This window comes from Heteronotia binoei, chromosome 12 (genome assembly GCF_032191835.1).
Source record: "Heteronotia binoei isolate CCM8104 ecotype False Entrance Well chromosome 12, APGP_CSIRO_Hbin_v1, whole genome shotgun sequence".
In the NCBI taxonomy this organism is placed as follows: domain Eukaryota; kingdom Metazoa; phylum Chordata; class Lepidosauria; order Squamata; family Gekkonidae; genus Heteronotia; species Heteronotia binoei.
Window position 1 is genome coordinate 51,064,281 of NC_083234.1, and position 25,616 is coordinate 51,089,896.

Below are 25,616 nucleotides of genomic sequence, written 5' to 3' on the forward strand. Positions count from 1 at the left end.
CCACCTCCCCATTGGCCAACTTAGAGAAAGCATTTGTCTCTTTAAATCATTTCTCCAAGCCAAGCCAGCCGGCAGCTTGGAGAATGCATTTAAAGTTAAAGTTGCTTTCTTTCCACTTCTCCCCTCTCCCCCCCCCCTCTATTTGCTTTCCTTCCTTCCTGTACTGCAGCTCTCAAACATCTGACAGTCAGATCTTGCGGCTCTCAAACATCTGACATTGATTTGATGTGACTCTTACTTTAAGCAAGTTTGGCCACCCCTGGTCTAGAACTTCATCTTCATAATCTCAATTCAGTTCAGAGCCCCTTCCTGAAAATAGTGGATGCCCCACTCTTTCCACAGTGAACATAGAAGCAAAAAAATTGTTAAGCTTCTCTGCCATCTCCCCATCTCACTTTAGCAATCCCTTTATTCCTTGGTCATCCTTTTTGCTCAGGATATAGTAAAGAAATGTTTAAAAGAAATATTTAATCTCATGAAGAATTGTAAATACAATAATGACCTTAACAGTAATGTGGGAAGTTTCACATTTTCTACTTCTGCTTGCAATGTAACTCTTTGTATTCTATGTTTGTTTTGTTTTGCAGTCTTCTTACTCCCAATTATTGGCAGCTACATGCCTTACGAAACTAGTCTCGCGCACAAACAACCCTTTGCCCTTGGAACAGCGAATAGATATACGTAAGTAGGAAATGAGCCCTAGCAGTTCAGGCCCGTGATCCAGATTAGTTGCCTGAGATGCGCATAGGTGAAGGACTACCTTTCCTTTGGAATAATACTGACTTCAGGAGCACTTCAAAACTTTTCCATCATTTGCTGGCAAGGTTTTTAAGTGCTAGTTTATGCTACTAAAATGTGATTCTTTGGGTTTTCCCATCTTTGCTCTTCAGGATAGAAACACTTCATGTGGTACTTGTGGAGGACCTACAGTCACATTCAGATATGTTCCACAGGGGTAGTCATTTTATCTTGTTGCCTCAAAAACAATTAAGAGAATGATCTGTAGATGTTGCTTATAGTATAATGAGGGGGTGGCATTGAGTTGATGTGGCTCCCTTAAAATCCTTAGCTCTGAACTTTTTAGGTAGACCTTGACCCTTCCTGGCAAATGACAAAGAAGGGGTGGGGGACGACTCTGATTTTCCAGTGTCACCTGCTTTCCCCTTATGGGTTTCTTTCTTAAGGCATTTCAGATAGAACACTGAATCAAATTGTCCACAAAAGTAACATAGATGTCTGTATAAAAATTACTTCTCTCCTCTCATCCCAAGTTACTGAATTTGTGTAACTGAATTTGCTCAGTTGCAACATGGGGTCTTTCATTTAAGGATAGCTTCAGTATTTGTCACTGCTTTTCAAAGACCATCTTTCCTAGTTTGTAGCTTCCCTTGTAACATCATCTGGTTGTGTCTGTTACATTTTTCAGGAAACTACGTGCTCAACTACCTTGCTACCAGGCCCAAGCTGGCAACTTTTGTTACACAAGCATTAATTCAGCTCTATGCCAGGATCACAAAGTTGGGCTGGTTTGACTGTCAGAAGGATGAATATGTTTTCAGAAATGTCATCACTGATGTCACAAGGTTTTTACAGGTTGGTGGTGTCCTCTCTTCCACTTCCTGTTTTGCTTATGTAACATTTTCATCAAAAAATGTTTATGATGACCTTAATAACAATTTGGTCTTTCATATCCACTGCTGCTACATATTTGTGGATTCTATCATTTTGATGGTGGCAGATCTAGAATTAGATCCAGTAATCCATGGACCCAAGGATCTTTATCATTTTCCCCTCCTTCTGGAATCCCTGTCAACTCTGGGAAAGTTTATTCATGGGATCATGAGTCCTACATAATAATCTAATAGTCGTGTGGGTTGGGAAGGGGAAAGGGACAAAAACACCCTGTCCTCATACTTCCATCAGTGGAGCTGTTGTGGATCGAATTCCTGGGTTTTTAAGCATGGATCTCCTCATCTATTTTGCAGTACAAAAATTGATCTTCCTCTTCTCCTTTCTTCATGATAGGGGAAGATTCTTGTTTAAATACACAGCTTTTCCATCTTCACATCAGTATCAACAGTTAACTGAAGGTTGACTTTTTTTCTTCATCTTTAAGAACTATCTGAAATAGATAGCCCCCCACCAGTTCATTTTTACAGTTTTGAGGACAAGAGTGTATGGATACAAATTCTTTGAGAATGTGTGTAATTACCATCAGGATGATAATTGATCTACAAACTTAAGCTGGTTTTCACTGCTATGGCTTTCCTAGGAACCTTTGGTGTTATGAGTTCTGTGACACAGATCTTTAGCTGCTTCATAGAACTACAGTTGCCAGGGATCCTTGGGCAGAAACAGTGACTATATCACACCTCACCTCTTCAAATGAGCCTCCTCCTTTAGCTGTCGTCGCCCACTTTGTTCCCCTTAAGCAGTTGCTCTGGGATTGGCTGGAGGTCTCAGACTGGGCAGAGAACCGGGTTGCTTTCACCCAGGTGGTTCTCTCGCCCTGCTCAGGGAGACTGGTTTCTTTTGCCCTCTCTTTCTGCCTTGCAGTCACCTAGCACCATCCTCCTCAACCTCCTTCATGGCCTTCCCCTTATATCTCCCCTTGGTTCCCACCCCCCTCCCCATTGGTTCCCTTTTCCAGCCCTGCCCCTTCATAACTTGGAGACACCCAACCGAGCCCTGGGTATCACTAGGATTTTTGTGGCATACCTGCGAAGTGCCTCCCTTCGCCAGCTGGGCTTAGCCCCACACCTGGCCCCAGCAGGGTTGTTTGGGTGGTGGGGGTCAGGAAGTCAGCAGCTCGGGGGGTTGGGGAAGCTTGTCATGCTCCCTGGACGCCCACTGGGGGTCTCTGGGCCTGCTCCACAGCGAGTCAGTCACCCCAGATGTGCAGCTGAGCCCAGCCTCCTCATAGGCAACTTCCTTCTTTGTCAGACAGTCCCAACACTTCTTCTCCTGCAGCCAGTCGTCAGGGGGACTCAGCAGCTCCCTCTCTGCACATCCAAGGGAAGTAGCCTAGGTTGTATGCAGTGGCAGCCCCGTGGGGGGTCCAAGCCCCGGGGAGGGCCATCCTGGCCAGGAGCTTCCAGGACAGACTATTAAATTGATTTACATCTGTAGCAGAGAGGCATGTCTACATGGTTGAGAATAGCATTTGTGATCCAGTACTATAGCACTAACCTCAATAGACAGGAGGCGTATGGCACAGGAAGACCTTTGTTGATGTAGATCTTGGGTTATGTGCGCTGGGCATACTCTGTCTGCATCTACCAGGCAGGTGGGCAAAGATCTTAGACCAGGTTTATCTCAAAAGTGTATCTGACATGCTGCATCAGATAGTGGATGAGGTTTCTGGTCTCAGAAAAGCCAATGCACGTGCCACTTAATGGCAAAATGGACCAGGGTTGTGGGTCAGCCTTTTGTTGGCCAAGACTGAACTAATGACAGCTAGGCTGCATTTTCCAGTCTAAAAGAGTGAAAGACTTGGATTCTCTTCTGCTTGCATCCACATGTGTAAGCTGTTGTTGATTGCTAGGGAGCTTGTCTGGTCATGTCTTCTGTTTGTTCTGTGTTTTTATTTAAAATCTTTTCTCCCTCTACTTCAAGGCTCAAGATGCCTTGCAACACTAAATGAAAACTATGAAAGTAAATACTTAATATCACACACAGCAAAACCCATCAATGTACAGTATATGCTCATGCCCAAAGGGTCTACTTTATTGTGTGATTAAATTTGTTATCTCTGTTCCTGTGTATGCTGTCCTTTGTAATTCAGTCTGACACAGCCCTTCCCTTCCCTTCGCTAGGACAGTGTAGAGCACTGCATCATAGGAGTGACAATCCTGTCCCAGCTAACAAATGAAATTAATCAAGTAAGTGCTACAGCCTTCTTCAGTGAAGTAAGTGTCAACTTTTCTCATTCATATTGCTGTGTGCTGCTGTGTGTCTGTGCACTGATTTTGTCTGTGCGATCATGTGCTTTGGCGGTAAGAAATTGGCCCTCCTTCTGGAATTTTAGTCCTTTCCATTTCTGGCACTTTCCCTCTCATATTTCAGGTACTCAAAAATACAGTGCTTTTAGAGGAAAGTAACTGGAGCCACAATTAAGAGCTACCTCTCCAGTAAGGTGGTAAGGTGCACAAAACTGTGAAGACCCCTCTCAGTTTCCTACAACTGCAGTTTTGGGGGAATGTGTTAATCTTCATCCTTACATTATGAGCAAGCATGATAAAGAATTTTGTGAAACTTGAAAGATGACACATACCTCAGTCCCCAACCAAATAAAAGAGACTGTTATCCCTCGGTATCTCTGGTTTGGTGGAGCCAAGATGCTTCCATGGCTCACTGATTTACTTTTGATTAGACTCACACAAGCCATCTATTCTTGTTGTTTCAGTAGTCCTAGAATTCCTGTGTGGTTTCTGTGGGACTATATTTAGGGAAGTACCAAAGTAACTTGCTAATAGTTAAGAGTGCATCAATAGCTAAAGGTGGGATTGCAGGTTTAAGTTCTGGCTTGCAGCTGCATTTTATGAACTATTGTGAATGGTTCTAGTGTTCTCTGGGTTCATATTTACAAAGCTGCAACTAAATACTACAATTAAATGATAAAGTATCCACTTTTGATAACTGCTATGTGCATTTCTGAACCACAAATCATCAAGGCTTGTACAGTTCAGTATAGGCATGAGCCAGACACTTCAAGGTATGATTTAACTAAATATATCATGTACTGGATCAGAAAACCGGATCTTTCATGCTAGAGCCTAGAAAGCTTATAAGCACTTAATATTTACATGAAGGTGAGCATCTGCAAATATATATACAAATAGGGTAGTGTCAGATGTAGTCAGAAGCCCAAGAAGTGACCCTGAAATTACAGGTGGTTTTTTTTATTCTTGAACAATTTTGCTAATATTGCATGCTGGATCTGTGCCACTCCTGGCCACTTGATCAGACCATTGAGAATCTGTGGTCTGAAGCAGCACCTGTGTTTCCAAAACCTGAGTGCTATTGCATCTGAAAAGCAAACTGTTTTGTCTAAGATCATCCACAAATGGACTCCTTAGCTCTTAGCAGTCATTATGTGACTTCATGCTCAGAGAATGAATTGTGGATATTATGAAGAGCAGCAAAATGAGATGTAGGCAGATCTGATTCACAAGGTACCTATCCAGGGAGGAGAATTGCCATGTAAGCTTCAGAACTGCAGTTTCACAGCTGCTGCTTCTGTAGAACTTTTCTTCAGTCTGTGCCCCATGTAATTAGTGTGAGGCATAGTTTCTGCTCTATTTACCAAATTTTTTTTTACTAACTCTGCTGCAGTCATGTTAATATCTTCTTAAAGGTCAGCTTGTTCTCTTGTGCTTTCTACTTAATGTGTGTTACTTCTTCCTGCATGACACTTACCTGTCTTCAATTTCTAGAGTGGCTGCCTGCTTTACAGTATCAAACAACCTTTTGTTTTACTATCACTTCATATTCAAATCTTTTATTATTCTGTTCAAAAGAATATTCTGTATGTTGCCTGCATTGTTAATTTATTGTTTATATCTTTATTTTCTTCATGTAAAATGCCTTAGAAATTAATAATAGAAAGGAAGAATATAAATCTTTAACATAAAGACCAACCAAACCACTGACCAATTCTAATTACTGGCTTTGTCATAGTCGGTTACTTTAGTCTGTCAGGTTTTTGAATCCCACCCTTCCCCTTATGAGCTCAGGACCTCATAAATAGCTCTCCGCTCGCAATGATCTTAAGATACTGAGAGGGAATGGCCGACCCAAAGTCACCCTATGAATTTCATGATGAGCAGAGATTTGAAGGCGAGTTTCCTGAGGGCTAGTCCAAGACATTAACCCACTACAGCACACTGGCTCTCCACATTCCATGCAAAAAGAAATGAGCCCTTTGTTGATATGTACGGGGGTAGATCAGCCACTCTGTTGTCCCAAGAGCTGGAACATGGCTGAATATTTAAACCATAACTATCCCTTCACTTTTTACTCCCCTAGGCAGTTAGTATAGTTTTATCAGCAGTTCAATAACAAGCTAACTGCAGCATGTAAGCCACTTTTGTAGAATCACGCCGTGGGACAGCAACTTCTCAATTTAATTCACTAGCAGAAAGCAGTATGTGGAGCGCTGTGCTCTTTCTTTATGAGCTGTATTGGCAGGATTCCTATAACACCTTGCACTCAGTCTCTTTGCTGAGACTTGATTTATAACCACAACCCCCTCCTCTCTCTTTCTAGGCAGACACTACACACCCTCTGACCAAGCACAGGAAAATAGCCTCTTCATTCCGAGATTCGTCTTTGTTCGATATTTTCACTCTCTCATGCAATTTACTAAAACAGGTAAGGAAGATTCCTGGACCTTGGACAAACCTCATGCTTAATTAAATCATGTTATTTATTTAATTTCTATGCCATCTCCCCAGAAACCCGCTTGAGCTGGCTCACAAAATAAAAACAGCACAACCATACAATCATAGACACAAGAAAAAAGTTAAAACAAACCGAGAGCCTACTAAGGCAGAGGTGTCAAACTCATTTGTTATGAGGGCTGGATATGACATAAATGTCACTTTGTAGGACTGGACCTTGTGTGCCATAAAATGTAACACGAGGTACCAGAGATACAAATAACGATGATTTCAGATGCCAGATGGCAATAAACTTGATTGGATTGGTGTGATATGCAGAGGACTAGTAGGTGTGGAGGTATTATCATTGGTAATGAGACAGAAAACTTGGTCCAGGAGGATGCAAAGAATAAATGGACATAAGTCTGAAGAAGTGAGCAGTGTCTCATGAAAGCTCATACTGGACTCTTACTCTTTCTACAGCTATAAGAAAACATAACATTCAGAAACCAGTGGGGGAACACTGTAACCTTCTAGGACATTCAGTTGCTGACCTAAAAGTAGCAGTTCTCTTACAAAGGGATTTCAGAGGGAGATTAGAAAGAGAGACTGCTGAATTGCAACTGATAATGAAGCTCAATATGTCCTCCTGACCTGAGACCTAGGTTTCTTCTCTCATTACCAATGGCTGCTGCTATTATTTGACATCTGAAATCACTTCATTCTCCAAGATACGACAGATGGGCTCACATTCTAGCTGTATCTGAAGAAGTGAGCAGTGACTCATGAAAGCTCATGCCCGGGTACAAATTTTGTTAGTCATTAAGGTGCTACTGGACTCTTGCTCCCTTCCACTAATAAAGATTGCAGCTGTGCTGTTAGGTTTCTTTTCTACTATTATTTTAATCTGACAGAACTGGAAAGGGGGATCTCTCCAAGTGAAATAATGTGTGGATTTCAAACTGGACAAAATCTACTCACTGCTAGTGATGATAATTTAAAAAGTTCAAAAAGCAGAGGGAGGGGAGGGTTAATGCGAAGAAAGGCAGCCAGTGAGGTGGGAGGAGAGAGAGGGAGACCACATGTAGAACTGGATTATATGGAACCATAAATGTATTTTAAATACTTACGGTAACTATCTACTTCCAGTCATGAAGCTCAGGAGGTTGTGGGCTCTCCTTTAGAGGTTTTTATACAGAGGCTAGATGGCCATCTGACAGCAATAAGGATCTTGTGGATTTAGGGGGAGGTATTTGTGAGTTTTCTGCATTGGGCAGAGGGTTGGACTAGATGACCCTGGATGTCCCTTCCAATTCTATGATTCTAAGCCATGGAATCCAATCCAGGTGTTTTCATTCCCTAAACAGGGTCTTTTTGAAAGAAAATAAAATTGCAGATATGCACATAGAAATCTAATTTTTTTAAAAAAAAATATTTTCAGAATAACCCAAAATAATTTCCCTTTAATTCTCCTTATTGCAGATGCATCTCTTTTCTGCCCCCCTTTCTTTTTTATCCTGCATGTGTGTGTGATCAGGACTCAAAGAAAACAGCAGAGTAGAGCTTGTCAGAAGAATCTCCTCCCCCCCCCCAAGAAGTGTGCTTGCACAGGAAAGCTTATACCTGGAATAAAACTTTGGTGGTCTTGAAAGTTCCATGGGGACTCAAATTTCTTGCCCATGTGCTCTGTCTTTCCTTCCACCTCCCTCTCCCTCTTCAAATGACAGGCTTGGCAATGCAGGAGCAGCCCCAGCAGAGGAAGCAAGAAAAAAGCGCAGGGAACTTTCTTCTGGTACATGTGTGTCTGCTCTCTCTTTCCTTCTCCCTCAGAGAGGCAGTAGCAGCCAAGAGAAGGAAGCAGGAGAAAGGCAGTTGCTCATGGGCCAGATAGCTCTGCAGGGCCCAGATAATGCCCATGGACTGCACGTTTGACACCCCTGTGCTAAGAGCATAAAAACAGTATAAACTAGTATTTAATGCTCTGTAAAATAGCCCTTAGGCTAGAAGCAGACATAAAAACAACTGCTAAAAATATGGAATCTTTAACAACCTGAATAATGACAGATCTTTTGGCCTGGCAGCTAAAGGACAAGAAGTTGCAAGGAGAGGGCATTTACTGGTGGGGTACCATCGTCTGTGGTTGTCACCTATCTCACTTCTGTGGGCAGAAATACAGGGTATAGGGCTGGACATTATGGGAGGAGGTGGGGGTAGTACAAGTACTTTAGTCCCAAACTTTTAGGACTTTAAAAGGGGGGGGGGGAATCCTGAATTGGACCTGAAACCCAACAGGCAGCTAATGCAGATCTTTCAGTGCAAAAAATAATCTATATCTAGGCCCTGATAAGTAGTCAGGGTGCTACACTTTCACCCAGTTGAAGTTTCTAGACAGTTTTCAGAGGCAGCTCCAAGAAAAGAACATTATAATGATCCAGCCTGGATGCAATAAAAGCCGATCACTGTGGCCAAATCATGCTTTTTGAGGAATGGATGTAGCTGTTGTATCAGCTAGAACTGATAAAAAGTGTGTGTCGTATAGGAGACATGAGCATCTAGTCATAGGCTAGGATCTAGCAGCACCCACAAGTTATAAACCTGTTCCTTTAAGAGGTGTTTAACCCCCTTCAGGACAGACTGACTCCTTAATATTTGAGCAGCATTGTCTTTGACCAACAGCACCTCAGTCTTCTCTGGACTGACCTTCAGTGAAATAAGGAGAAGTCACTGTGGATTTAACACTCTCATGTGGTGTGTCCGAAGCCTCAAAGAAATACTTATGTGAGATAAGACATTAAATTACCTAGACTGGGGTAAGCACTCCCCCCTCCCATATATGTGTGTGTATTTATTTTCTACTTGTACCTACACTCGAAATGGCTTCCAGTATATTCATAGAACACCGTAATAAGATATTAAAATAACATCAGAAAACATGGAGATAGATCTAAAAATACACTAAGGAGAAACCTCCACATCCAGAGATGGTAAATCTCTGAATACATTGAAACCTCTGTGTCTTGTCCATTGGCCCTCCAGAACAACTAGTTGGCCACTGTGTGAAACAGGATGCTGGACTAGATGGATCACTGGTCTGATCCAGCAGGGCTCTTCTTAAGTTATTATCTGCAGCCCAAAACAACAGACTGTTTTTAATTTTTTTTAATTATGCCCACTTCTTCCAGTGGTCTGAAGAGACTTGTGCTGTCTTGCCCAAATTTTAGTGGAGATCAAAGCAGTTAAAACTCAGCACTGCCCCCCCCAAAAAAAAATCTTGCTAAAATAAAATAATCTTGGGGTGCTTTTAAAAAGCCTACTACGGAAGCCTCTTACTACATAAGTTATTCTATCTACAACCTCTGGTGGGCCATTACAGAAGATAGGTTCCATCACCAAAAATATCAAAAATCTAATGGACCTTCCAGGAGGGATACTTCCCAAAGCAGCTGCTGGGATAAACTTAGGTAACAGCTTGGCCTGTATGAGGGAGAAGCAGGCCTTCAAATATGTTCCGGTTCATGAAGGGTTTCAGAAGACCAGCACCCAAAGTGTGCTGCTGTTCTGAGAGTGAACAGCAAATATGTGGAGCCAGAGTAGGAGAGCGCCTGTAAGGCTGCTCCCTTTTCTTTTGTAAGATTTTGTGTAATTAGTTTGAGACAATATTTTAAAGAAAAAATTGGCATCTGTAGCATACAAACCAACCAGAGTGCTTCATCTGGCAGGAAAGAGAATGCAGTAGAAGATACTTTTTAAAATAACTTTTATTCACTAAAAGATCAGACTCATGATGTTAAGATACTTGTAGTAGGAGGCCTCATGCCAGTATAGAGTCAATTCTTATTAAGCTGTGCTGTTGTCTTCCAGACTTGTTACCTTTGTGGCCATCTCTCTTTCTTTTGGTAGGCTTCAGGGAAGAACCTGAACTTGAATGATGAAAGCCAGCATGGCCTCCTCATGCAGCTCCTGAAGCTCACACACAATTGCCTGAACTTTGATTTTATCGGTACGTCAACAGATGAATCCTCGGATGATCTCTGCACAGTGCAGATCCCAACCAGCTGGCGATCAGGTAATGTTCTTGGTTTTCTGTAGCTTTTAGACTTTGTAAAACAAGTTACATCAGATGGTTGGGCTTCCAGCTGATTTGTTGTCTTAGGTACAGGTTTTGCTTTTGTGTAAGCTTCATACAAGCTGTGGTTACTCTTTTATGCCACATTCCCTTTCTTCAGCCTGCAGCTAAGAATGGGAGCGGTGAGCTGGGGAGTTCAAATATTGCTTCATCCACATATTCATTAGATGGTCTTAAGCAAGCCGTTATTCTTTTATCCATGTACCCTACAGAAATAATATGGACTTATCTTATGTGGTGGTTGTAACAACTACTGAGACAATACTTATGAAGCAGGTGAGAACTCAGCATAGTTTATACCTGTTTACCTGAAAGGAAGACCAGATTTCTTTTCCCAGTAATAAAAACACAGGGTTGTCTTAATGTGCATACAAGTTACAAAGTAATAAAAACCTTTTTAAGTGCAACCTTTTTTAGCAGGTCAGCTTACCCTTAGAGTTGTCTTCTTTTTAAGTAAATACAATAAATTCCAAGTATTAATGTAGCGTAGCAGGTGTTGGATCTCTCCTGAGAAAGGTCACCTGTGCTGCCCAAGGGACTTTCATTGGGCTGGATTTTGAAAAGTGAAGACTTGATTGTGGTGCAGGAACACTATAGGGCCCAGCAGCTGGAGTGATGTTGCTGACATCTGGAACTATCATCTCTGCCAACTGATAGTCCCAGTTTCTCAACATTCTATCAGCTCCTAACAGATGGTGCAGCATTTGGTGAAGCTTATTTTATTAAGTAAAACAACAACAAAGAAAAAACTGTGCATCTCTGAAATGGTTTCAGTTTTAAAAGTGTAATAGATTTGAATTATAAACCACTTTGGGAACCCATCTGTCTGAAAAAAAAGGGTATAAATACATCAAATAAACTATGTTACAAGACTAGGATGTTTAGGCTGCTTCTCAGTCTGTACAAGATATAAATGCTTTGAAAGAGTGCTTTACCACTTAAATGGTGGCCTGAAGTAGGTTAGGATGGGGCCTTAACCAAAAACCCACTACAGTTGTTGACTGACTACTACATCTTTCTGTAATACTAACAGTAAATGTTTTCTTCTGATTTGCCCCTACATGTTACTTTTATTCTTCAGCACTGAATATTTAAGACCGTCCATATGTTTAAATTCTGAAACAGCCGTGCTTTCTAAGATCTCCGGTTTAAACAGGGAACTGCAAATTGGCAGAAATTTCATAACTAGCTTTGCTTTGTTTTATCTATTCCAACTGAATTGATGGATTACATTATTTTCCAATGTTCTGTTTTCCATTAGAGCCAATATTCTGTCATAGTGAGCTTAAAAAGAAAAACAAGGTAGGGGCAAAGGACTTTCTTTGTGAAGGACAGCTGCAAAGAAGGATTTTATAAGTAGGCATGTAACTTGGGAAGGTGTTCACAGATCGAAGAAATTATTTTAACTAAAAACTAGGTACTGCCAAGTCAAGAGTACCAAAACAGGCAGCACAATTACTGTAACTCTTCATTCTTCTTAAGTGCTGATTCTTTATGTAGCTATGTTATTAACAGTCAGTTTTATAAGTAACAATAATAGTGTCATAGTATATGAAAAACACAAATAGAACATTTCAACAATAAAGAATAAGTAATAGCAAGTGGTGTTTCACAGGTGGGTATAATTAATTCAATGGAGAAGTTTTATGTGATAGTTTCATATAGAATTTGAGCTATCAGTGGATTTAAAGCAATGGATTTGATTACTTAATATACCAGAATTCAGCTGTATTTCAAAGGTGTTTCATGGATTTGTTCTGTCAATTTTTTTGTACATTCTAGGAGAAGTAACCACCTGTTTATGTAAATAGGTGTGTAGGACAAACTGTCAGTAATTTTGAGAAAAAATTTGCTCATGATCAAAAGCTCTGAAATCTTGACAAAATTTATTTTTTTAAGTAACTACTATGAGAAATATGGTATACCATCAGAGAAAATCCACATAGTTAACATTTTGTAAAGAAATTTTAAAATTCTTTACAATTTTGAAAACTAATGATATGTATTATCCTGTTGGCAAAGGAATGGGAATAATTTTTCTCCACACACACCCTATTTTAGACCACTTTGCTCCTGTTTCCTGTTCATGAATATCTCCTGACCCCAGGTGCAGAATTTTGCAGGACTCATTGGGTTGCAGCAGGAGACAGGAAAGTCGTATTCAGCAAGCTTTGCTGATACAAGCCAGTTTTAAGGCCATGACTCCATTTAATGTTTGTGGACTCATGTTGTCTAGTTAATAGTTAGAATGGGATTAATTACTACTGCGTGTATGCTGCTGCAACATAGAGTAAAGGCCAGCATGCTGGCCACTGATGGTAGGGATGACTCAGCTTTGCTTTTCCATTTCTGTGGATCTTCATGCTTGAGCCCGCTTTCTGCGTTATGGTATGTCGTACCTCAGTCAGGGCTTTATTCTTGTTTGTTTGCATTGTTCTCCAATTATGTGGTTCTAGTCCTGCTGAAAGGAGCCCCATGGTGCAGAGTGGTGAGCTGCAGTACTGCAGTCCAAGCTCTGCTCACGACCTGAGTTCGATCCCGGCAGAAGCTGGGTTTAGGTAGCCAGCACAAGGTTGACACGGCCTTCCATCCTTCCATGGTTGGTAAAACGAGTACCCTGCTTGCTGGGGGTAAAGTATAGATGACTGGGGAAAGCAATGAGAAACCACCCCATAAAAAGTGTGCTGTGAAAACATTGTGATGCGACGTCACCCCAGAGTCGGAAACAACTGGTACTTGCACAGGAGACTTCTCTTTTTTTTTTAGTCCTACTGCATTGTTTATTGGCTATCTTATGCCATCTGATTAATGTTTAAAATATTTTTGTAAGCCACTTTAAGCGTCAGCAGAAGGTCAGCCATAAATTAAGTAAGCAAAGAAAACTGAATACTGCATTTTAACAGAGCACTTCCCCTCACTGCATAGCAGAAGACATTGGCTGTCAGCACAAGGGAGGCAGTTTGGAGAGAACTTCATTCATTGCCCTAACACTTCTGGATACTGAGCAGAGTTCTGGGCCAGAGTTAGTGATCAGTGTTGGTGTGAAATAAGTTTCCTGGGTGTTCTTTCTATGTGATGGAATTCATAATTATGTATTACTTTTCTCTTCCAGCATTTTTAGATTCCTCAACCTTACAACTGTTTTTTGACCTCTACCATTCCATCCCTCCTACATTTTCACCATTGGTGAGTGTGGCATTTCTAATTATTGGGCATGGATGTTCATCCTTCCAAAATTCTGCTTGGTTGATGGCATATTGGTATCAGGAAAGATCTGACTTGCATGCATACACCATAAGATTGGCCGGCTGTGTATTTCCCTTTTCTTCCCACAACTTCTATAGTGTCATTGCAGTCTACACTTCCATACGCATTTTTTATATTAGCCAGAAATAATTCCATTAATCTGAACCCTAAAATACTTTTACAGTGTTTAGCAAGAATGCTCAAAGGTCACAACTATGATTTATCAATTAAAAAACCAGAAAAACTCCAGGCAAATAATTTCTTTAACTTTTGCACAGGTTTATAAATGTAAAGTGAAGGCCTGAGGGGAGAGAAATTGAGGATTTTTTTAGTTTGACTAGTGGGAAAGGGGGGGGGTGTGAAAACCTCTTAGGAAATACTTTCTGTCTTAGAATGCTAAAATAAGTGCTTTTCACAATGGTCTTAAATGTTGTGCTTCAGTTGTCCTTTATTCTCTTGAAAAGCTCTCTAATAACTGTGTAATGTAATCTGAAGTATTAGGCAATTTCAGTTCCTCTATACTTGAGATATGTAAACATTCCCCCATGTTTAGCTGCATATGAAGGAAACTGCTTAGATTTTTAAAGTATGTGTGGTTTTCAGCTATAATGCAATAAAATCAGTTGATGGGGATGCAGTTGATGGGGATGCAGTATCACTTTAGTAGTAGTGGTGGAACATTTTGAAGTATATCTGATCATTGAAGAAATAGATGCACCAAATCGGCAGACAGTCTTGCTATAAGAAAGAACGGAGAAACCATGAAAACCTTTCTTTTTCTGACGTCCATTATAATAACAATAAAAATGCGGATATCAGGATCTTCATCATGGTCTCTGTGCAGTCCCACACATGGGGATCTTTCATTCAGCAACGGATCCTAACCTTGGAGACTCCAAAAGCTCCGTTGAGCGTTATTTTTGGCGCACTTTCTGGCTCGCCCTGGGGAGCAGGCACTGACTGCGCATGCCTGGAGCGAGCGGAAGGCACCCCTCCCACTCAGCTTCTTCCTTAACACCGCTCGGACAACACCTACCTCGTTGCATTCCCTCCTTAGCTCGTACTTCTCTCCATCTCTTTGTGTTCCTGTGGTATCGTATTCCTCCTTCTGCATTGTATTTCTTTCTCTAATAATTTTGTCCCTGTCTTTTTTTTTTTTAAAGAGCCTTATTCTGTGCTTTTCTTTTCTCCTTCCTCCCCTCCCCTGTCCAGAGCGTATGGAAAGGAAAACTACTTTTTAAAAGTGCCACAGATGCAGAGCTAAAATTTCGTCCACTGACAGTCATTCCCACTGTCTTTTTTGCCAGGGTCGACTCTTGCACCCACTGTGCTGGTTTCGGCAAGCAGGTGTGAAAGAACAGGGCCGCCAGACTTCAGAGCTTTCTACTTGAAAAGTCTCTGCAGGCTATGCCCACTTCCAGCAATTCGCCACCTCCCCCACCTCGAGAGGGAGATTTGGCTGCGTCGGCCGCCGTAGCATCGCTAAGAAAACATAAGTCCGACAAATCTGCTTCCTGCCACACCAAGTCCACTCACAAGTCTAAGAAGTCGAGCTGTCACTTGGAATCATCCGCTTCGGCACCCAAGAAACATCAGGAATCTACAGCCAAAACCAGCAAGCCTTCTGCTAAATTGGCACCTTCGGCTTTGATGGCCTCAACTTCGACTTCCACCTCGGCTCTTGACGGCTTCAGCTTCGTCGCAGCATGTAATCCCAACTCTTTTGCCTGCAGAACTCATGGCACCCACTGACATCATCACTGAGATGCCTCAGCTCGCTCATTCCACAGATGTGATTCCAATCCCATCCAGATCTCCATCTCTCCACAGCTCCCTGCCTTTGGATATCCTGGAACCAGACCCCAGACATCTTTTGGATCCAAACGCATTCCGGGACATCGGGGTTTCTCCCCGTATAGGGAACCGAGCACATATCGAAACGTTGAGGTTTCTCCCCTGTATAGAGAACTTCGTGAGTCATCCACCCAAGTCTCAACCCAGCTTTATCAAGAATCGTCGATTCAGTTCTCGACTCTGAGACGGAGGCAGGCATCCAATTCTAGATCTCAGGAAACTCAACGAACAGATTATTTGCAAAAAATTCAGAATGATCTCCGTTCAGTCAATCCTGCCATTAATCCCGCAGAACACCTGGATGGCATCCCTAGACCTTCAGAATGCCCACTTCCACATAAGGCCTCAACACCGGAAATACCTGAGATTCGCCATGGGTCACCCCCACTTCCAATATCGGGCCCTCCCATTCGGACTGTCCACGGCCTCTCACATTTTCACAAAGTGTATGGCAGTGGTGGCCGAAGCTCTGTGTCTTCGAGATATCACCATCTTCGCGTACCTGGACGACTGGCTTCTGATTGCTCAGTCACCTCAACAGCTCAAACGGGACATTCAAGTCATGCTGTCGCTTCTAGCATCCTTAGGTCTGTGTGTGAACCTTGCCAACTCACCCCTACCCAGGACTTACAGTTCATGGGTGTCTGCTTCTGCACGCACCTTCATATGGTTTTCCTTCCTCTTCCACGCAGTCTACAACTCATAGCGACTGCCACTGCTATTCTTCAATCTCCAACTCAACCTGCTGTCGTGTTTCAACATCTTCTGGGATACACGGCAGCAACTACATCTGTTATCAAATTCGCCAGGCTTCTGATGAGGCCTCTGCAACTTTGGTTTGCCTGCGCCTTCCATCCTCACAGGCAGCCCCAAACTATGATTCTCACTGCACCCAACTTCAGCCCAACTTGCTTCAGGGGACCCTTCAGCCCAACTTGCTTCAGGGGATGCCCTTCATCCTGCCTTCCCCTACTGCAAATGTCGCCACAGATGCCTCAAAGTGGGGTTGGGGAGCCCACTTGGAGGACAAGACTGTTGGGTCTGTGGTCTTCTGCAGAGAGAAATTTCCACATCAACTGCTTGGAACTAATAGCGGTCCACAGGTCCCTTCAATCCTTCCTTCCCTAACGGGTCATGATGTTCAAATCACATCAGACAACATGGCAACCGTCTTCTATATAAACAGACAAGGGGGAATGAAATCTCTTCGACTTTGCCATCTCTCCATTGCCCTATGGAAATGGTGCATCAAGCACAACATTTACATCATCACAATCCATCTACCCAGAGTGGAGAACACTCTAGCAGACATTCTCAGCCGGTTTCAACTGGACGACCACAAATGGTCACTCAACCCTGCACATCTTCACCGCATCTTCCGTTGCTTCGGGAGCCCCAATGTTGATGTCTTTGCCACACGACTCAACACCAAATGCCGTCGCTTCTACATGAGGGGGAGCAACGATGCATTTCTCCATGTTTGGACGGGAGGTCTCCATTACCTGTTCCCTCCATTTCCACTCATCACACGCTCGATCCTCAAGATCATCCAAGATCAGACTGCATTTTCATCACTCCGTGTGGCCAAGACAGCTGTGGTTCATGAGGCTTCTTCAGCTATCCCACCACTCCTATTGCCGCCTCCCTATGATACCCGACCTCCTCACTTAACATCAAGGTGAAGTCTGGCACCACAATCCTCAGATTCTATGCCTCACAGCGTGGAAGATCCGGCCATAACACTGCCCCTGGAAGTGCAACATGTTATCCTCAACGCTAGGAAACCTTCCACTAGATGTTCCTACCTTCTCAAATGGAAGCGCTTCTTCACTCATGTACAATCTCATGACATTAATCCAGACATAGCTCCTATCTCCTCTATTCTACAGTACCTTTTGTCCTTGCAGGCTTTAGGACTTGGTTACTCTTCATTAAAGGTTCATTTGTCTGCCATCTCATCGTTCCATGTTCCTGTTGATGGTCAGACAGTTTTTTTCCCACCATTTTTCTAAAGCTTTCCTCAAGGGACTTCTGCTTCTGCATCCCCCAGTTAAACCCATTGTTCCAGCTTGGAGTTTATCTCTAGTCCTAGCCCAGCTTGTTAAAACTCCCTTTGAGCCCTTAGCATCTGTTGACTTACATTTACTTTCTTGGAAGACTGTCTTATTGGTTGCCCTTACCTCAGGTAAACGAGCAAGTGATCTGTGCACCTTCCACTCTGATCCACCTTATACCGTCTTCCATGGTTCCAAGGTGGTTCTTTGGACGAACCCCGCCTTTCTCCCGAAGGTCATCTCCCCTTTCCACCTTTCAAGTGCTACTTCCTTACCAGCCTTCTTTCCGGAACCCAAAGACTCAGGTCAAAGGATACTGCATACTCTCGATGTGAAGAGAGCCTTATCCTTCTATCTTGCACGTAAACAACCTTTCCGAAAGGACACTAATTTATTTGTAGCCTATGGCAAGCCCCATAAAGGCTTCAAGATATCCACCCAAAGGCTTTCCAAATGGGTGTCTAGTGTGATTTGGTTGTGTTATGAGACTGCTAAACAGCCATTACCTGTCGGACTCAGAGCTCATTATACTAGAGCCGTCTCGACTTCTTCGGCATTTCTGCAAGGAGTATCCTTGGAGGATATTTGTGCCACTGCAACCTGGTCCTCTCCGTCCACGTTCGTTGCTCATTATGCCCTGGACATTCGTGCTAGACGTGATGCCTCCTTTGGCCAGGCAGTCCTCTGCTCAATCTTTCACTAATACTTCTCCATGTGAGTACAATGTAGTGCAAGGTGTGTGTCCATATGTGAACTATTATGTTTGCTTACCAATTGCCAGCACCTACCTCCTGTGTTCAGCTTGTTAATCACCCATGTGTGGGACTGCACAGAGACCACGATGAAGATAAACAGGTTGCTTACCTGTAACTGATGATCTTCAAATGGTCATCTGTGCAGTCACACATGCCTACCCAGCCATCCCCTCTGCTGGCTCTTTGCTTTTTCCTGCATGGATGTCAGTAACAACTGGAAGAAACTGAGTGGGAGGGGCACCTTCCGCTCGCTCCAGGCATGCGCAATCGGTGCCTGCTCCCCAGGGCGAGACAGAAAGCACGCCAAAAATAACGCTCAAGCAAGCTTTTGGAGTCTCCGAGGTTAGGATCCATTGCCAAAGGTAAGACCCCCATGTGTGTGACTGCACAGATGACCACTCGAAGATCATCAGTTGCAGGTAAGCAACCTGTTTTTTTCTGATTAGAAGAAAGTTGAGATGTGGTAGTATTTTGAGATACACGACTGAAGAATGTTTTAAAGTTTAGCTCAACATCAAGATTTGCTGATAATCCATAATCCTATGATTAGTTAGTACTGAGGTAACCATTAGTTGAAAGTAGTTTGAAGTAAGGAAGCTTGCCCGTAGGGATTATGCTAACCCCACTGACACTTAAGGTAAACTGGTGCAACAAGTTTTGTATTGTTTTTGGGCACTACTGACTATATGGAGAGAAATCTGTCTTAACGCCAGATAAATACAGTCTTCCTCTTGCTCGCTATGTTTTGAGTAGTTATATTTTAATTCATGTTTGTTTACCGTTTTCTGACATGGAACAAATCTAGCATATGGTTAGGGTACATAGTTTGCTGTTCTGTTTCAGACTGGAAATGTTTGAAAATTATTGATTAAATAAAACCAAAGTCTTTAATTTTATAAATGTCACAAGCAGTGCAATGTGTCTTAACTGAGTTAAGCATAATGCATTTTTAAGTTCTTAAAAATAGTAACGTTTAGATCTGATGATGAATAAATGCTACTTGTATTTCTCCCCCCTCCTTTTCCCAGAGAAGGGGCTTCCATAGGTTCAAAATGTCTGAGAATGTTACATGTTAAGTTTTGTCACAGGCACTTTCATATCATGTGAAATTTGTTTTATTGTTCTTTTTAGGTCTTATCGTGTCTAGTGCAAATTGCTTCTGTCCGTAGATCCCTGTTTAACAATGCAGAAAGAGCAAAGTTCCTGTCTCATCTCGTTGATGGTGTTAAACGAATACTGGAAAACCCCCAGGTGAGTCTGTCAAAATTCTAAGTGGGAGTTGGTTTGTGTTCATTCTAACAAATTGCTTAGTATAGCTGCAACTTGGTGCTCTGAAATGCCTCCATCAAAATAGGGGGGAAAGAGGAGTGTAGGAATAGCAACCCAAAACCTGAGCATATAAATGGTCTTTTTGAGTATCCATCGCACCATCCAAGAAAAAAGGTTGAGTGGATAACAGGTGACTGCAAGGCTGATGATTTTGTCATAAAACAAATTTTACACTAAGACTCCATGTGATGAGCTGCTTTATGCATCATTTATGAATTATTACACAAACATAATTTGTTAAATGATATATAACATAAATGATACATTAACAATTTTCTTCTAGACATTAAGAAGGTACATGAAATGGAGATTGTAGCTCTGCATTTGGGCTGCTGGAAGTTCTGTTTGCCCCCACTCCCCTTCAGAAATCTCAGCAGGCATTGTCCACTTACTTTAAATCTAATTTACCGAATGCTAGATGTATACCCATTGTATTCATGGTACAGAGTAATTTTGAGTGATGCTGCTATGATGCATCTGAAGTAACCTCTATTATGTGTAGATTGGTTTGAGTTGTCAAGAGTTTTTTCTTTGAACATGAATTAGACTTACGCAGTACTTGGTAGGGCCTTTCAGAGAGCTGAAACCCTAGGTGGTAAGTGTAGTTCTCTGCAGCTTTTTGGAATTCTATGCATTGGACACTATGAACGATAGGATGAAGTGTAGTGGTTTCATGCATCTAAAGTTTGGGGAGGGGGGAGATTCCTCATTCCAGTGCTGAAAGCCATTTAGGCTTGATAGCCTTACAATATCTTTTTCATTTGTTTCTCAGAGCTTGTCAGACCCAAACAACTACCATGAGTTCTGTCGACTTCTGGCTCGACTGAAAAGCAATTACCAGCTAGGGGAGCTGGTGAAAGTGGAAAACTACCCTGAGGTCATCCGTCTCATCGCCAACTTTACAGTGACCAGCTTACAGGTAGGAAGCTGAGCTGTTCAGTTTACTTTGCTGCTGGGAAGGACAAGGGGGTGGGAGGATAGAGAGATTTTGCAGCTTGGGGCAGCACCCATTACTTTGTAAATCTTCACCTAATCATTTTGGAACTGGATGGGAGATTATGCAACCTGTAATCACATTTCAAAGCAGCAGTCCTGTTTTTTCAGGCTTTCTGTGGATATATAAAACTTTTCTTTAGTAACAGAAGATTTGCACTTCATTTTACCCAGTGGAGTGGAAATAGAGGAACTTTGCAGCATTCTTATTCTAAAATAGCGGCGGGTGGGGGGGAAGTGAGGGCAGTCAAAGCCTAAAACTTTGAGCATGTGTTTCACTTTAGAAATGCAAGGGTAGTCAGATGTCCTTTGCCTCCATCTTCACTGTGGAAGATGAGAAGTGTTTGCCCGCTTCAGAACCACTAATTTTGGAAGGGGTGTTTAAAGACCTGAGACTGAGGTGACAAGAGAGGAGGTCCTACAACTGATTGACGAATTAAAAGCTAATAAGTCACCATGTCCGGATGGCATGCATCCAAGGGTTCTGAAAGAACTCAAAGTTGAACTTCTGGATCTCCTGACAAAAATATGTAATCTTTCATTGAAATCTGCCTCCGTTCCTGAGGACTGGAAGGTAGCAAATGTCACCCCCATCTTTAAAAAGGGTTCCAGAGGAGATCTGGGAAACTACAGGTCAGTCAGTCTGACTTCAATACCAGGAATGTTGGTAGAAACCATTATCAAGGACAGAATGAGTAGGCACATTGATGAACACAAGTTACTGAAGAAGACTCAGCATGGGTTCTGTAAGGGAAGATCTTGCCTCACTAACCTGTTAGAGTTCTTTGAGGGGATGAACAAACATGTGGACAAAGGGGACCCAATAGATGTTGTTTACCTTGACTTCCAGAAAGCTTTAGATAAAGTTCCTCATCAAAGGCTCCTTAGTAACCTCAGGATTCATGGAGTAAAAGGACAGGTCCTCTTGTAGATCAAAAACTGGCTAATTAATAGGAAGCAGAGAGTGAGTATAAATGGACAGTCTTCGCAGTGGAGGACGGTAAGCAGTGGGGTGCCGCAGGGCTCAGTACTGGGTCCCATGCTCTTTAACTTGTTCATTAATGATTTGGAGTTGGGAGTAAGCAGTGAAGTGGCCAAGTTTGCAGATGATACTAAATTGTTCAGGGTGGTGAGAACCAGAGAGGATTGTGAGATGCTCCAAAGGGATCTATTGAGGCTGGGTGAGTGGGCGTCAACATGGCAGATGAGGTTCAGTGTGGCCAAGTGCAAAGTAATGCACATTGGGGCCAAAAATCCCAGCTACAAATACAAGTTGATGGGGTGTGAACTGGCAGAGACTGACCAAGAGAGAGATCTTGGGGTCATGGTAGATAAGTCACTGAAAATGTCAAGATAGTGTGCGATTGCAATAAAAAAGGCCAACACCATGCTGGGAATTATTAGGAAGGGAATTGAAAACAAATCAGCCAGTATCATAATGCCCCTGTATAAATTGATGGTGCGATCTCACTTGGAATACTGTGTACAATTTTGGTTACCGCACCTCAAAAAGGATATTATAGCACTGGAAAAAGTCCAGAAAAGGGCAACTAGAATGATTAAAGGTTTGGAACACTTTCCCTATGAAGAAAGGTTAAAACGCTTGGGGCTCTTTAGCTTGGAGAAACGTCGACTGCGGAGTGACATGATAGAAGTTTACAAGATTATGCATGGGATGGAGAAAGTAGAGAAAGAAGTCCTTTTCTCCCTTTCTCACAATACAAGAACTCGTGGGCATTCGATGAAATTGCTGAGCAGACAGGTTAAAATGGATAAAAGGAAGTACTTTTTCACCCAAAGGGTGATTAACATGTGGAATTCATTGCCACAGGAGGTGGCGGCGGCTAAAAGCATAGACAGCTTCAAGAGGGGATTGGATATGGAGCAGAGGTCCATCAGTGGCTATTAGCCACAGTATATTAGTGGAACTGTGTGGGGCAGTGATGCTCTGTATTCTTGGTGCTTGGGGGGCCAAAGTGGAAGGACTTCTAGACCAACTTGTGAACCTTCTGATGGCACTTGGGGTTGTTTGTTTGTTTTTTGGCCAATGTGTGACACAGAGTGTTGGACTGGATGGGCCATTGGCCTGATCCAACATGGCTTCTCTTATGTTCTTATGCTAGTCTCTTCAGTAGTTTTAATTTGATTAGTCACACATGCTGTGCAAAAGTCACTCTTGCTTCTATGTGAAACCAGCTCAGTGACCGTACTCTTCTGCAGAAGCTTTGCTCCATGTGCCCCGTTATCTGAAATAAGATGAGTGGCCACATGAGACCAAGCTCTCCCTGGGGTGGTATCTCGACTATGGAACACCCTGTCCACAGGTATTTATCTGGCACCAGTTTTACTATGTTTTGGGTATCAGCAATGATGCATTTATTTTACCCAGGTCTTTTATTTATTGTGTTTTACTTAGAATATTTAAGCATCTTTTATGCTCTGGGTTCCTGATGATTCTTAATGTGTGTGAGTTTTTATTTTCTAGATTTTACTGTTTTATCATCTACCACTGCAGATGGTGTTTTAGTAATCCTATTGTCCTGCTTGTTGGATGTCCCAACCTGTTGAATGTATTGACTTTCATTACTTGAGTCTCAGTGAGAAAGGTGGACTATAAATAACATAAAATAAATGTTAGTTAATTTTAGTTTTTTTAATTTGGTCCTGTCTAAATCTATTTATCGCTACTACAAAATGTTAACATCATTACTGTTTTTATCACAACTACAAATAATACAAAAATTTGATGCTTCTAAGAACTTAGTCATTTTATTGCTGCTGTTTTGAAATAGTGAATACTTCAATGCTGGTAACATTTATTATTTTATATTCTCTGTAATCTGCATTGTGTGTACTTGGACAGGAAGTAGAAGTGCTTGAAATACCATGAAGAGCAGTAGCAAGCATGAAAACAGCATTCACCAGGGTTGAGCAGCTTCTTTCCTTTTTTTTTTTTTGCAGCACTGGGAATTTGCTCCAAACAGCGTACATTACCTCCTAAGTCTGTGGCAGCGGTTAGCAGCATCCGTTCCTTATGTTAAAGCAACAGAGCCCCACATGCTGGAGACATACACACCTGAAGTCACCAAAGCTTACATCACTTCTAGGCTGGAGTCCGTGCACATAATATTGAGGTAGAGGCTAAGAAACCAATCATCTACAGCTGTAGAAGGAGAGCATTTGTATTCCTTAGTACTCTTAGACCTTTCCTCTTTTCTTTGGCCCAAGAATTTCTGAAAGTAATAAGATCACACTAGGAGTAATTCTTATGAGTGCCTGTATGTCCTAAATGCTGCCAGCACTCTCGTGGCCCCCGTGATGAACTTTCAAGCAGAGAGCACATGATTTGAAGACCTGTGGTGAAGTTTGGGGGTGGGGGGAAGTAGCATTCCCCCCCCTTTTGGTGGGGAATGGGGTTGTTCAGTCTGCTGCAAACAGTATTTTTTAATTTTCTGCCTTTCTGCTTCCCCCATATACAGAGACGGCTTGGAAGATCCGCTGGATGACACGGGTCTAGTGCAGCAGCAGCTTGACCAGTTGTCCACCATTGGACGCTGTGAATATGAGAAGACTTGTGCTCTCCTCGTGCAGCTATTTGACCAATCAGCCCAGACCTATCAGGAGCTCTTACAGAGTGCAACAGCCATCCCTGTGGATGTAGCAGTGCAGGAAGGTATGTGCCTAAAGAGGGGAGCAGCATAGATGTACTATCAAACCAGAAAGCTCTTGGACTGGGATGAGTCATCATGGGGTACAGCAGCCAGCCCTAAGAGCTTTGCACAATTCTGTACTAATGTGTAGTGAATCTTGGAGCTTCGTTCTTTTTCTGTTTGAATCTTAACTGCTTTAAACAAACTTACTGGGAAAACAAAATATACATTTGCCATAGTGGAAACTGAAGAGAGTACAAGTATCTTAAATAAAATGATTAGAGTACAAAGTGTAGTACAAGTATCTTAAATAAAATGATTAGATTGTTTATTCCAGAAACTGGGAGTTTTGCCTGTGAGGCAAGCATGGTAGGACAACAGTAGGAATATGATGACCAGTTTTGTCTGTTGCCACGTGTTCTGTGGTTTCTTACAAGTTTGTTGAGAAGGGGAACAGAAATAGTCAAGGATTTGCCCTGACCTGGGTAGCCCAGGAAAGCCTGATCTTGTCAGGTGTCAGAAGCTAAACAGGGTCAACTCTGGCAAGTACTTGGATGGGAGGCCTTCTTGGAATACCAGCAGTTGGGAGGACAGAGAGAGACTTTATTCAGCCATCTCTTTGAATATCCTGCAGTAGGGGTCAGTCATCAGAGGTAGCCATGACTTCCCGGTGCACGCACACACTAAAAAATACCCCCCCAGGGGAAAAAACCCAAACAGAAAAAAGAAATAGTCTCCTAATACTTTAGAATGTAAAAAATTAGAGGAACTGGCAGGTTCAGTTTAGCACGGAGGTCAAATGGAGAATGGGAAAATTGAACCTATTTCCATATTAATTTAAATGGCTTTGTCAGCTTGTTAAAGGAAACTGCGGGGAGGGGGGAAGCAAATGGATCTCCTTCCCCTTAAATCTAACCCTCCTCAGTAGATGATCTAACAAGGGTGGCCAAACTGTGGCTTGGGATCCACATGTGGCTCTTCTCATACATATTGTGTGGCTCTTAAAGACCTAACTGCCCCATCAGCCGACTTGGAGAAGGCATTTCTCTCTTTAAAACACTTCTCCAAGCCAAGTCAGCTGGCAGCTTGAAGAAAGCATTTAAAGTTAAAGTTGATTTCTTTTCATCTCTCCCTCTTCTTCCACCACCCATCTTCCTTCCTCCCTCCCTCAAACACCTGACATTTATTCTGTGTGGCTCTTACATTAAGCAAGTTTGGCCACCCTTGGT

The 25,616-nt window shown here is 42.4% G+C and overlaps 1 protein-coding gene across 3 annotated transcripts in view; it reads left to right on the forward strand.

The window, feature by feature from the left end:
• XPO7 (exportin 7) overlaps positions 1-25,616 on the forward strand; it is a 76,913-nt gene that overhangs the window by 29,075 nt on the left and 22,222 nt on the right. For 2 of the 3 annotated variants that reach the window (XM_060251410.1, XM_060251411.1), the window contains exons 3-12: positions 588-681; positions 1,427-1,593; positions 3,816-3,908; positions 6,268-6,372; positions 10,281-10,446; positions 13,619-13,692; positions 19,547-19,666; positions 20,517-20,663; positions 23,699-23,871; positions 24,217-24,410. In XM_060251410.1, coding sequence (XP_060107393.1) covers positions 588-681; positions 1,427-1,593; positions 3,816-3,908; positions 6,268-6,372; positions 10,281-10,446; positions 13,619-13,692; positions 19,547-19,666; positions 20,517-20,663; positions 23,699-23,871; positions 24,217-24,410 — 1,333 coding nt within the window. The remainder of the gene's footprint in view (positions 1-587; positions 682-1,426; positions 1,594-3,815; positions 3,909-6,267; positions 6,373-10,280; positions 10,447-13,618; positions 13,693-19,546; positions 19,667-20,516; positions 20,664-23,698; positions 23,872-24,216; positions 24,411-25,616) is intronic. The other variant, XM_060251412.1, reaches the window with a different exon arrangement.